General features: G+C 37.6%; 1 protein-coding gene across 6 annotated transcripts in view; it reads left to right on the top strand.

Moving 5' to 3' along the window:
- sipa1 (signal-induced proliferation-associated 1) overlaps nt 1-14,423 on the top strand; it is an 84,466-nt gene extending 70,043 nt beyond the window's left edge. For 4 of the 6 annotated variants that reach the window (XM_067424723.1, XM_067424844.1, XM_067424570.1 and 1 more), the window contains 5 exons: nt 2,955-3,053; nt 3,177-3,258; nt 4,450-4,528; nt 4,662-4,863; nt 11,145-11,282. In XM_067424723.1, coding sequence (XP_067280824.1) covers nt 2,955-3,053; nt 3,177-3,258; nt 4,450-4,528; nt 4,662-4,844 — 443 coding nt within the window. In that variant the 3' untranslated portion in view covers nt 4,845-4,863; nt 11,145-11,282. Of the gene's footprint in view, nt 1-2,954; nt 3,054-3,176; nt 3,259-4,449; nt 4,529-4,661; nt 4,864-11,144 lie in introns of all 6 variants that reach the window. The other 2 variants (XR_010899193.1, XM_067424800.1) reach the window with 2 other exon arrangements.
- The last annotated feature ends 282 nt before the right edge of the window (nt 14,424-14,705 follow it).

Raw genomic sequence — 14,705 nt, 5'->3', positions numbered from 1 at the left:
GTTTGCCCATAATCTGACAAGTGTGACAGGTGCAGCAAAAATGAGCAACATCAGTTTTCAGGCGAGGCCAAAAGAAATGCCTCAGAATCCGATTATATGTTTTCTTAATTCCTAAATGTCCAGATAGATCATAATCATGAGCTAATGACAAAACTTGCTGACGGTAACACGAAGGAATGACAATTTGGTACACCACACTCCATTCCGAATCATCCTTAATGTCAGGACACCACTTACGCATCAGTAAGCCATTTTCAACGAAGTAAGCAGATTTTCTCTGTTGTGCTTCCTCCAAGGAAACAGCCGCAGAGAAACATTTCCGCAAAGTCAAATCTGCAGTCTGTGACGAAATAATTCTCTCACGCGTCACAGGCAACTTCAAACAGTGCGAACGGACAGGAGAGGACTCAACAGCCTTCTTTTCCACAAGCGGCAAAACATCATTGGCAAATATAGGTGCAATAAAAGACGATGACAAATCAAACACATCTTTCTTACGAGCCTGAGCTCGGGTAACAGCGCAAACCGGAAAGATTTCAGGGTACATCTCGGATAACTCATCAGCTTGATCTACCACAGGGTTATCGAAAACCTCCAACACGGGAAAAACCTTCCCACCAGCCAGATCGGGGCGGCAGTGGCTCAGTGGTTCATGTAGATTGTCTACAAACCGAAAGGTTGGTGGTTCGATCCCCGGTTCCACCTGACCAAGTGTCGAAGTGTCCATGAGCAAGACACCTAACCCCAGCATGCTCCCGATGAGCTGGATGGCGCCTTGCATGGCTGACATCGCCGTCGGTTTATGAATGGGTGAATGTGAGGCAAAAATGTAAAGCGCTTTGGATAAAAGCGCTATATAAATGCAGTCCATTTACCATTTACCATCATTACCGAGAATAAATTCTACCCCTTTCACAGGCAAACATTCACGAACACCTACTTTCACAAACCCAGTACATAACTCAGATTGCAAATGCACATTATGTAACGGAACTGTGACGAGACCCATCTCTATACCCTGTACTAACACATTACTGCCGCAAAAAGTCTGCTCAGTGAACTGAGGATTGCGTAGTACCAGTGTCACGGAGCATTTTAATTCTCACCTGTTCTGTAGGCCTACCTGAAATGGAAATTAACCCTTCCATCAGGAACGGTTCATAACTAGAATCTGATTTATCACACTCAACACTGTCATCAATAGCCTTTACAAAACCAACGCTCTTGGTCGCAGATCCCTGATGCTTTCGTTTAAGTACAGCACAGTCGGCAATTAAATGACCAGGCTTATGGCAATAAAAACATTCTCGATCTTCCTTTGACTTCGAAATTGGAACACTTGTTTTCGGTCGTGACTGGTTAGGCAGAGGAACAGACATGATTTTATCAGAACGAACGGTGGTAAATACGTTCTTATGTGTCAGCGCAAATTCATCTGCAAAGACAGAAGCTTGAGGCAAAGAAGTCACCTTTTGCTCATTTAAATAAACAACAATACGTTCGGGAATACAGTTCTTAAATTCTTCTAAAAGAATAAGTTCCCGTAGTGTCTTAAAATCAGTGACTTTACTAGACACGCACCACTTGTCAAATAGAACGCCTTTCTCTTTGGCGAATTCAACGAACGACTGACTAAACTGCTTTTTGTGGCCTCTAAACCGCTGCCTATTAGCTTCTGGTACTAGCTCATAAGCACGCAGGATTCCAGCTTTCATCATGTCATAATTTAAACTGTCTTCTAAGGATAGAGTTGCACACACCTCCTGAGCCTTACCAGTTAATTTACACTGCAGAAGTAAGGGCCATACTTCCTTAGACCAATTTAATGCTGTCGCAATACGCTCAAACACACCAAAATATGAATCAACTTCTGCTTCGCGAAATTGCGGTACGAGAGAGATGTGCTTACTTATATCAAAGGTGTTTACTGCTGACCCAGCCCCCGAATATTTAAATATTAAAATATATTTAGTGGAGCGGGCAGCAGAAGAGACCAGACACAGAAATTGATAATGCCAATTGGTTTATTAATTCCCAAAAGCCGAAGCCACTAATTAGTGTGTATGCGCTATTTACAATGCATTAAATGGAATATAAGGTAAAGATACAAATAAACTAATGGGGAAAAAGGAACATGGTGGCGCCAAATTAGAGAAAGGAATAAAACAAAAAGAGTTCCTAAACTAAATTCCCCAAAACCCACTAACCTTCTAACCAAAGAAAAATGTAGAAAGTAAAACCGAAATCTTCAGCGTATCCGACGCCATAACTAAACCTACACTAAATAAGAACAAATAAATACAAAGAGGGCGCTCACCCCTTACCTGGTGTGTTTAACATTTGATAACTGCGGGCAAGATGTACATCGCGCGACCTGCTTACCTGTTCTCTATTTCCCCAGAAAGTAGGCTACTAAATTACTCTTAACTCTCAACATTTCACAATACAGAATCAAGTGTGGAATTAACACAAGATAACAAGAGGTTCAAACTGACACGCCAACCGAAACACCTGGCACGCACACACACTGCCTAATCAGGACACGCTGGGAGAATTTATCCACCAGGGCGGCACTTGATTGGCTGCAGAGACGGCACCTTGATGAAGAGTGACAGTCGCTTCCTCCAATCAGCAGAGACCTAAGAGCAAGATAGCACAACCATAGAGAGAAAAGGCAGACAAAACATCTAACACACTCGCAGCCCGTAACATTCACTATAACTACTACAGTGCTAATTTACACACAAATTCCACTGAACTCTAATTTTAATTCCATGACTTTTATTTTGTCAACATTTTTCCCACTACTCGGGGTCAATGTTGACCAACGCTTTCTAAACTGTTTCTTTGGAGTGGAGTGGAGACTAAAACCACTTTTAGTAGATTCCAGCTAGAAGTCAAAACTAAATACTTTCCACAGTGCTCTTTTTACAAGATATTTTTGCTGATTTCAGTTCTCTCAGAGACAACAGATTCATCTGAGGAGGAGTGGCAGTCAATTGCTGATCTGGCCAGTGCCTGTCGGAACATTCTGGAAGCTTTGTCTCGAGAAGGTGAGAAATGACCATTTTTCAGTGGATGAGCATGTGAAAGTCTGTTTAGTCTGTTCACAGAAATAATGCTGGTCTGGTAACTTTGCAATGATGAGACGGAATATTACTCCTGTTGGGTTTCAGATCGGAAGTCAGGAGATGGAACTGAAGAGACCATGACCCAGCTAGGTCAAACAGAAACCAAGTTTAAAGACTTCAAGGACAGGTGAGAATGACTATACCGTGCATTCTTTTGATATCCGATTATACTTAAAGCATAAGGAGAGACACAACTCACAGAGAAATATTGACCTGCCAAAAACATTTACAGTATGCACTTACAGTTCAAAAGTTTAAGGTCAGTAAGATTTTTTTGAAAGGAATTAATACTTTCATTCAGCAAGGATGCATTAAAGGGGTCATATAATGGTACATGCACTTTTACAAGTTGATTATACAGCAATGTGTGTGAGTAGTGACTGTACACAACCATCCTATAATGATAAAAATCCATCAAGTGTTTTTTTTTTAATCTCCTTATACGTTTTCACCTGTCTGAAATCAAGCTGTTCGATGTGTGACGTCACACGATCGGACACCCCTCCCACGACTGTTGATTGATAGCAGCGTTTCAGCTCAGACCCGCCCATCCGCCATTGTGGATACGCTGGAGCAGAATGGCGTCTAAGCGATTGTGGTGTTCTGTTCTTGGGTGTAATAATGAACACGGCAGTCATTTTGATGTTGATATATCTGATATATATCGAATTGATACAGTTGAACTTGCACAGATGTGTCCTGAGAGACTTGCCTTGTCAAACTTTCTCCTGTTGTCTAAGCAACACTTCATACTCAAAGCCCCCACAGAACAGAGGGGCGGGGTGAGCAAAGCTCATTAGCATAAAAGGCACATGCACAGAAACGGCTTGCTGAAAACAGAGCTGTTTTTCACCAGGTTAAATGAGTGATTTCTTAGAATACTAAATATAATTTTTAATTAAATTATATTACAAAGTTTTAATTTAGACACTAAATAATCATATTAACTTGGCATTATGGCATTATATGACCCCTTTAAATCAAACAAAAGCGCCAGTAAAGATAGAAAGTAGAAAATTCTATTTCATAAATTTATACCATACCATTATATATAATTTATTTGCCTTTAACAATGTGCTTTTAGTTGTTTTTTTATTTATTTTATAAAAAAAAATTATTTATTTTATTTTAAAAAAACTTTTCACTGATTCATGACTCTGTATGCCTTAAAAAAAATCTTATGTTTCTTTTAAATGTGCTCCCTTTTACTCAGCATTCGGTCTTTCAAGTCTAAATACTCTAAAAAATATATTATATGATATATCACACCATATTTTTGCGTTTCTTCGTGTTTTTCTTTCTCTCCCTGCCTTCGCAGTGACTCACCTGGTCACCTGGAGGAGAAAGTGTCCCAGTTAGAGGCCATGCTGAAGCGACTGCAGGACGACCTCCAAAAGGTACTTTGTCCTTTGTGGGTTTGTCACAGCACAGCTCTCTCTGTCGCAGCATACTTCCCACACTGTAACCCCGTTCAAATATCTCCCATTAAATACATCCACCCATCCTTGTCTGTATATCTGCCCTGTCCAGTCCTTGCCCTCTTCGCTACTTCAAAGAGCCACTGCTGCTTCACAGAGCCAATCAAACAGAGGGACTGTAGAGGTAGGGCGGGACAAGCAAAAGAAACCTGTCTTGTCATTGAGCAGGGTGAACAGAGGAGATGAGAAGATTGCTGGAGGGACAATGGGCAGCCATGCTCACTCTCAACACTAACCGACCAATGGCAGTGAAGGCAAGTAGAGCATGAGATTTTTACTCAATTAGTAACAAAAATCAACAACATGTATGACAGTTCTCACTTGATTAACAACAAAATAATGCGATAGTTTAACTCACGGATGTGAAGGACTTGTGTGCAATAAAGTTGAGAAGCAAAGCCTAAGCCTATGTCAATCAAAACACATGTGCATTGAAGAGCGCAGAATCAATGCTTGATTGAGTGATTGGCTAGGAAACACACATTTTTGGAGATGCAGGAGACCCAAATAGAGATAAATACGTTTGTACATGTTGAATGAATTCATTCAGAATACTAACTGGTATAAATATTCAGACCTAGATTAACTAAGATCCAAAATAAAGGGTATTAATTGTATAAATCTAACATAATTACATGAGGGGTTACATATTAATAACCACAGCATACATGGGTAGCTATCATACATGGTTTTGAAAGTATATTATTAACAATAGCAACATTTTGCCATATGTACATCTTAATTTGGCACAGCTCTAAAACAGGTGCGAAGTGATGCTAGTGGCTGGAAACATCATCGTATTATATGTAATATGTTGTTCCCTTTCAAGGGACAAGTCGACACTATGGGGAATGCCTCTGCGTGTGAAATTAGACCAATCCTGATAAGAAGTGTGTGCCTCCTTTCCCATGTTACATCCCTGGGGTAACACACAAACTATGTGCTTATTGCCTGGGACTGGAGCATAGGTCTCTCTAAAGTTCTTTAAAAGTAGATTTGCATGCCTTCTAGCCTACCTCATGTGTCGGTGGATCCAAGAGAAGCTTAATTTGTTGCGCGCTGTTTGAGCTCTGTAGGCCTGTGCATAGGTCTTCTCATTGGAGGAAGGCAGACAAGTTACTAGTGTGTTTTGGGTCGCCTAGGAAGGATTCCCCGGCCTCAAAGCAGTCAATTAGCAAATTAATTGTCCAGGCAACCTCTTTGGCTTACGGGGCTCGCAGTCTAGAAGTATAGCATCTTCTAAGGCTCTGCTTTTGGGGGTTTTCCTTCAGGAGGTCTGTGATGCGGCAGGCTGGACTTCCTCACACACGTTCATCAGATATTACAGTCTGGATCCTCCATCCACACTCAGTTCACAAGTACTCTTGTCCTGAGTTGTGCCTGGACAGTTTCACACCAGGCCAGTCATTAGTCAGTGTGGCGCAGTGGGTATTTGTTCCTCATAGTGTCTTCTTTGACGCAGTGCAAGTGAAAAGAGAAAGAAAACGAGAAGGAGAACATCTCTGGTTACAACTGTAACCCTTGTTCCCTGAGAAGGGAACGTAATGTTGCTTCACTCTGCATCACCTCTTGAATGCCTGAGAGTGGCTTGCTTCATCTTATCAGAAGCTAACGCTGTTGTGTTCCGGCTTGCCTTTGGAAGCTTCTGTGTACACCATCACACACTATGTCATGACATAGCACCAATTAAGTTTGGTCTAGTTTCACACATACACTATATTGCCAAAAGTTTTGGGATGCCTACCTTTACATGTACATGAACTTAAATGACATCCCATTCTTAATCCGTAGGGTTTAATATGGAGTTGGCCCACCCTTTGCATCTATAACAGCTTAAACTTTTCTGGGCAGGCTCTCCACAAGGTTTGGAGTGTGTTTATGGGGATTTTTGACCATTATTCTTAAAGCACATTTGTGAGGTCAGGCACTGATGTTGGATGAGAATGCCAGGCTCAAAGTCTCCGCTCCAATTCATCCCAAAGATATTTTGTCGGTTTGTGGTCAGGACTCATCCATGTCTTTATGGACCTTGCTTTGTGCACTGGTGCACAGTCATGTTGGAACAGGAAGGGGCCACCCCAAAACAAATTTGGGAGCATTCATTTGTCCAAAAGGTCTTGGTATGCTGAATCATTCCTTTCACTAGAACTAAGGGGCAAAGCCCAACCCCTTAAAAAAAAACCACACCATAATCCTCCTCCACCAAACTTTAAAGTTGGCACTATGCAGTCAGGCAAGTATTGTTCTCCTGGCAGCCACTTAAACCTAAACTTATCCATCCGATTGCCAGACAGAGAAGCGTGATTCTTTTCTCCAGAGAACACGTCTCCACTGCTCTAGAGTCCAGTAGCGGTATGCTTTACACCACTGCATCCGACACTTTGCATTGCACTTGTTGATGCAAGGTTTGGATGCAGCTGCTCGGCTTTGGAAACCCATTCCAGGAAGCTCTCTACGCACTGTTCTTGAGCTTATCTGAAGACCACATGAAGTTTGGAGGTCTGCTATTGACCTGCTTGAGCTTATCTGAAGACCACATGAAGTTTGGAGGTCTGCTATTGACCTGCGGAGGTTGCTATTGTTCCCAATTGCTTCCACTTTGTTATAATACCACTAACAGTTGACCGTGGAATATTTACTAGTGATTAAATTTCACAAATGGACTTATTGCACAGCTGGCAACCTATCACAGTACCACGCTTGAATTCACAGAGCTCCTGAGAGTGACCCATTCTTTCACAAATTTTTGTAGAAGTAGTCTGCATAGATGCTTGGTTTTATACAACTTCGGCCATAGAAGTGATTGGAACACCTGAATTCAGTGAGGGCGGTGTGAGAGGGGTGTTCCAATTCTTTTGGCAATAAAGTGTACTTCAGAGACTATTACACAGAGGCTTTCCCTATAGTGTAGTCTTCAATGCAGCATCTCGTTCCTTTCTCAGAGAACAAGGGTTACAGTCGTACAGTCTGAGCCATTTTTCATTCACACATGAATCGTCACTTTAGCCTTTTCACTCATTTAAATATTTAAAAACATTTAAGAGCATTGAAATGTGTTTAAACATGTCTACTAGGAAATGGGCAGAAACAGTTCTTAGTAATGCAAGTAGTGATGTTGACAGATTTAAATGAAAAAGGCTATTCTGTTACACTTTACAATAAAATTCCATTTGTTAAACATTAGTTAACATGAATTAGCACTAATACATACTTCTAAATAATTTATTAGTCTTAATTTCTAAACAAAAATCTAAAATGTGAATTATTTCAACATTTACTAATTAAACTCAAAAGTTATATCTGTTAATGTATCTGAGCTAACATGAACTAACACTTAACAGCTACATTTTTATTAACTAACACATTAACAAAGAATAATAAATACTGTTACAAATGTATTGCTCATGATTATTGCTCATTGTTAGTGCATTTATACATTTGTAAAGCATTACGTGATTTCCTTTTGCTTCTGTTTCTATTTTGCTTCTATTTCTATTTTGCTTAATATAAACAACAACATATCTGGGGAACAGATATTTCATAAAATTAATATAATACAAATATAATGATTAAAAAACTAGAGAATGATCTATTCATTAATAATAATTTGTATTATTGTGTTGCTTTAAATATGATCTTTAAAAAAAAAAAAAAAATCCTAGGTCCAAAATAAGATGCGTTCCATTGACATAATTTTTGCCAAAATAATAATTGCCACAGAAAATAATTTTTATATGTGCTCCAAACACAGCACATATTTTCATCATTATTGTATGCCTGCAAATTTCTCCCATTTATGAGATCTATTTCTGTTGAGTGAAATTGTAGTTGAAAGGTATTTGCTGACAAAAGAATTTTGTGGAAAAGTCAGACTATGGGCTACAAAACTATCTTTAAAGAGCTTCATGTGGCACGTAATAGGATAAACATAAACATAAATCTTTACAAACATATACAAACATTGGATTATGGAATTACTGCAGACCATTAGCACAAAGATCACAACTGTATGAATGAAGTGCATGAGCACATAATAAAGCTATAATAGTAACATCATATATTATGATTAAGGCCCCTCATAGCTGATCCAGGGTCTCAGTTCTCTTTTATTTGATCCCATTATCCACATAAGGTCAGGAAGGGAAAGAAAGGCTGAGCATGGTTGACTGCATAATGTCCCACAGTTATCCAGCACACTCATCTAGGTAAACCGTAGTCTAATAAACCCTTTGGTCACCTTGAGATTAGAAATTTGTGGCCTCGTAAAACATTATTATACATGCACAGATAACAATATATCTTGAATTACTACCATATTTAGAAACATCATTGCTTTATCAGTGTTTTCATGCATGAATATCATTCAGGATATTTCGGACACATGAATATTGCATTAAGATCCATGTATGTTTATTTGCTTGCTTAACAAATGCTTTGTATAACTGATGCTGCCTGTTTATGCATGTCTGATGTCACTTTTGGACTGTTTTCACAACGAGAGCTAATCAGAACGCAGGCCCTGATTTACTAAGATAATGTAACAAATAAAAGCTACTAATTCACTTGTTCAATATACATTAAACAGAAATATATTACAAATATCTACTGTGGAAAAATATGAACACCCCTCCCCTTTGTAGCTGTATTGCATCCATTTGGCAGAAATAACTTGACATTTGTTATAAGTCTCTTACATTGACTTGATTATGATTATTAGCTCATTCCTCCATGCAGAATTAATTTAACTGCTTAATTTATGACTTTTATTCAGCACAAATGCATTCGATTGAAAAAGTTACAGTAGACTTTATAATGTTTATAAGGACTTTATAATGTTCATATTTCAAATAAATGCTGTTCAATTAAATATTGGAGAGGAGAGGTGTCTTATATATGGCATATTTCAAGTCCCCAAACAGCATTTCAGTTAGAGTTTCATTAGCTTTTTATATTTTTTAAGGCTTATGACCAAACCAGACACAGTTTATTGAGGTTTATGTAAAGTGCGCCCCTCCAGTGTCATTTTCTACTAATTTGCACGTGATAAGGGGTGTAGGGGTGTATTTCCTTTTTCCAAACAAGGAATAGGTGTACAAATAATTATCAAATATTCATTCCAAGTGTTATTTGTTCATTTATATTGCCCTTTATTGCATTGCAATTGGTGAAATGCCAATCAAATATATACATTTTTGGGGGGTTAGTACGTTTTTTTTTTTTTTTTTTTTTTTTAAGAAATTACCGGTAATACTTTTATTAAGCAACGAGGCATTAAATTGATCAAAAAGTGTCAGTAAAGACATTTATCCATAAGTATTGGAACCCCGCCATTTTTAATACCAATGATATTGGACCCACCCACTTTTACAGTCTAATTCATTGCATGTCTATTCACCTACAATTAACTGATAAATACTTTATTATTAAACATGCATTAAATGCTTTATTTCCACTTTTCAAATATTTTCTTTATTTTTTGTTGAAAATAAATTCCTTTCCGATCTGATATGTGATGGAAAAAGAGAGTAGAGTGAGTTCGTGATTCGAACCACGTGTCAGTTGGCATCAAAATGTTTTTCCATGTGCCTTACACCTGCCACTGTAAAAAACAAAAAACAAAGGCAGTTTTCCGTAATTTTGTCTGGCCTAACCAGACGTTTATTAAAGAAGGCAAGTTATTTACATGTAATGTAAATTCCATCTAATCCAGTAGATTTTTCTGGGGGAGGACCCGCATTGATTCCAAACATGAAATAAAATTCAGCTTTGCATTACAGGAATAAATTACATTTTAAAATAAAATAAAATTGAAAACAGCTCTTTTACAATGCAATAATATTTCACAATATAATATAATGCAGCATTGTTGAGCATGAGGTACATTTAAAAAAAAATTACCAACTCCTCATTACCAACTTTTAAAAGGTAATACATCACATGCAACCTTTAGTAAACCAGGGCCTCATCAGGGTTTATCATTTGTCCTCATTTACTCACTTTTTTTTTGTATATCATTGTTTGCGTTGCAGCATGTAATAGTGTGTGGCATTTGCTGGTATATGTGTGTCAAGCGAGCCATTGTCTTCATTGGTCGCCGTGATTTTGCCAAGACATGTTCCTGGATCAACATATTTTGTTGATCCTGGGAAAACAATCCTGTCCAAAAACAGTTCTAGCTCTATCTCTATCTCTATCTCTTCTGCTAAACCTTACCCTATGCATTACTTCTCTAAAATCTGATGGAAATGATTGGTGAAATAAGAATGGTGTAGAAGCCCCTAACCATTGTTGTAAGTCTAAACTATCCCTAAACCTAGTTTAGGGCTCCCTCAATTCTGAATTGTTGATTGGAGTGCTGTTCCAGGATCAACAAGGATGTTTTACTTGGTGAAATCACGTTCACCTGTCTTTCATCCGTCTCATACCACTAACATATTCAGATTTAGTAAACCCTCATGTGGCGTGGATATGTCCTACCAATACAGAGTGAGACAGCTTGAACCTGAAAGACATTATGTTTGCATGCTTCCCACAGGAGAAGGAGGACAAGGCATTGCTGCAAGCAGAGGTGCAAAGTCTCAGGCAGAACAACCAGCGTTTGCAGGAAGAGTCTCAGAGTACCGTGGCACGGCTCATTAAGGTCACTGAACTGCTCTGCAACGTCAACAAACCCTGCTAGCATTGAAGGCCAAACCATGGCAGCAAGCAAGATCGACAGACACGTCTAAAGGCCAATGAAAATGTTAGCAAATCTAGCAAACAAAGCCCTAAAACTTCTCTTAAGCCTTACTCGAAAAGTGCACAACTGGTCGGCTAAAGTATTCTTCTTCAAAATATGCTCACTATAATTAACAAGTCATCCACTTCTCCATTGCACCCTAAAAGGTTTTCAGGGCTAGATTTACACCTAGTCCCATCACTGTGACAGCTTGTTAACAATGATAGCCTTCGGTGCATGAACCAGTCTTATAGGAAACTTTTAAACATTACTATTTTGGAAGCATGCCCTTAAGATCGGCTGATGTTGACAAGCAGTTCAAAAACACTTGACTATCCAAACGTAATTATTGCATCCCTCAGACCTGATTTTAGAAGACATTTAGTGACATGTTCAAACTCATATTATACTTTTATATTTCTTCCCTACATAGTGAACCGGATAGTCACAAACAAACTACCGTGTCCATATACTAGCAATACATTCACCTTACTTGTGTTGAAAAAGCTTCAGGAGTTCCAGACCATGTACTTCAGTGTATATACTGTTTCTTACTAGAAGAAAATTATTCAAATATCAGTGTAATTGTTAGCATCTATTAACCATCACAGTGTCAGAAATAGGTAGAACCCGATCTAACCTTTTCTCTGTTGGCAAAGGGTAAAAGGCTTCTCACTTCTCTCTAGAGTGAATATGATACCAGATAATATAACCATATTTCAATAGAATTCATTGTGAAAAAAGCATTTTAAGTGTTCAAAAAGCACTTAAAGTTCAGCTAATTGCATTTGATATAAATTCAAACCGATACATTTACATTTGATTGCAAATAAAAATTACATTTATTTTGCACTCGAGTATATTATTTTAAATTATATGATTTGTGTTATAAGTACTCTTTATAAAAAATATGCTTTTTAAAAGTGTACTTTTTTACAAGGGACAAGTCAAAATTGTGTTCTGTTTTAATAATCAACAGCATGTCATAGTTGTCAATAGCGCTTAAGTTAAACCTGGAATATTCCTTGTTTTAGCACAAATAATTTGAGGCAAATCATTCCTGCTTTGAATAGCCATTTTAGAATTTAGACTCACTGGACACTTTTTTTTTTATTGATCCAGGGTATTTTAGTATGCATACCAGAGAAAACAAATGCTAATTTTACGCCTTTTCACAGTCGTTGAGCTCTGACTTTAGTGATGACGCAAAGTGGCTGACATGTGAACTTTTAAGTTTGTGTGTGTGCGTGCGTGCGTGCATGTGTGTGTGTGTGTTTTAAGTCTTATCTCTGATCCCACTGAATCTGAATGAGCCTTGCTGACACCTGTTTGACATTGATTTGAAAAGAAATCAGTTCTTAGATTTGTTACGAAGGGAAGCAATGACTTAAAGTAATACAAAAACTTAAAGTAATCACTAATGTGTGTCATTTCTATTTATAAAGATTGCTGCCAATTTTATTAAAATGTTTGCTGCTCACAAAGGGACAAGCCAGACCAGTTCTACTTTGTGCTTTACGCTGAAATGAGACAGCACATATTTATAAAATTGCTATTTTGTCTCTTTTATTTTCCATATTGCACCCAAATTTCACTTTTTACCTCACCTTAAGGTTCATTGAAATGTGACAAGTAGAAAAGCAAATTGACTGGACTCTTCTTGCCTGCAGCATAAAACAAGCCGGACGAAATGAATCAAAAAGTGTTAAATATCCATACATTATACATGTCTTCTCCCCTTCAAATGTTGAGGTTTTTTTATTTTAGAGTCACTGTGATAACCTGGTACCAGCAGATTCTGATGTATTCCAACAAAAGTATAAATCTATATCTTTGTTCCTCTCTGTGAAGAATTGTAGAGCCAAAATAAGTGTTACTTCCCTCTGATGTGTGTGTGTCTATATCCAGATGGAGCTGGAGTTTGCTGATTAGTTGTTGCCATTAGTGGAGAATTTGTTGAGATTTATGAATGCAGCGCGATTCTTGTTCCAGACAGGAAGAACACTGATGCAGCTTTTATGCAATCAGTAATGCATTTGCTGGGTTTTCTTAGCAAAAAAGAGCATTGTAAAAGAACTATTTCCTGTTCATATGTGTGCGACATAGTCTTTTAGATCGTAGGAGGCTGTGAAAGCACGTGAGTGCAACAAGCAATTTCTAAGCCACCTTCTGTATCTGTGTATGTATTTATAAAAATGTAATAACTTATTAATCTTGAAAATGTGGATGTTATTGCCTAGATATGTATATTTGAATTGGAAGGGAAGAGATGCAAATTTGTGATCATATGAATGTTTAATTTTATTTTATTTTATTTTAAATTGTAAGAGTATAAAGGCATGACATGATAGCAGGTCATATTTAGATTATTGGAATAATACCAACAACCATTTTCCGTAGTGAAATTCTAATCTGAAAATACACTGGAAACAAATTCAAAGGGACAGTGCGAGTTACAACAGGGGCTGCTTCAAAAGTTGTGTGATATTCCATCTATTCCTGTTTTTAATAATTGTATCATATTTTTTTTTATTGTATTATAAATGTACTTTTTGTTCAATACTGAAATGTTCACTCTTAACTGCTGTGATTTGCAGTTTCATTTAAATTAATGATTGGATCAGGACAATTTAGTGCAAAACAAATGCATTTAGACTAAATTACTCTAAAGACACATGTGACTTGAGATTCTTAAATGCATTTTAAAGGGAGATGTTTTGTAAATGTATTTTTTTTTTATTTTTATGGTATGGTATTTTATGGAGCCATAAAAGCTTTTCATTGCTTACTGTTTGATTTATGTATTAATAATGCAATTATGTTGTTTACAAAATGTTGTTCCTTTTGATTTAAATGTGATATATGTATATGCACTGAAACATCTGTAAGGACTTTTAAAGTACAGCCTGCTTTCACTGGAACAAAGCCACAGTCACTCCAGGGAATGAAGCCATGCTAAACATGCAGATAAACTAGCATGGTCTGCTGGAAATTTGTGAGTGGATTGTTGTAGTGCCAAATTTTGTATTGTTCCACCACCAACAACTGTGGTGTTTACAGACTGTACAATTAAAAGACTCTTACAAACTATCCAAACCACTCCTAAGAATGTGCATTTTCCACTGTTAGCCAAACATTTCTTGATGTGTTGCTTTTTTTTCATGTTGCTAGCCATGTCATGCCCATGGACAGATTTGCAGATTAAGCTTAGTCCATATTTGTAGTTACTACACTGATGTCAATGACTGTTCTAAATTGCCAAACCTGCCAAATAGCATTATATCTACTAATCCCATAAATAATCAGCTCCCGAAACAGAATCTCTAGTTAGCAGGCACTTTTATAAATAAGTATTGTCACATTAAAAGTGAAAACATT

Source organism: Pseudorasbora parva, chromosome 1 (assembly GCF_024679245.1).
Source record: "Pseudorasbora parva isolate DD20220531a chromosome 1, ASM2467924v1, whole genome shotgun sequence".
Taxonomy (NCBI): domain Eukaryota; kingdom Metazoa; phylum Chordata; class Actinopteri; order Cypriniformes; family Gobionidae; genus Pseudorasbora; species Pseudorasbora parva.
The sequence above is the reverse complement of the archived record's forward strand: the minus strand, read 5'-3'. Positions and strand labels throughout refer to the sequence as shown.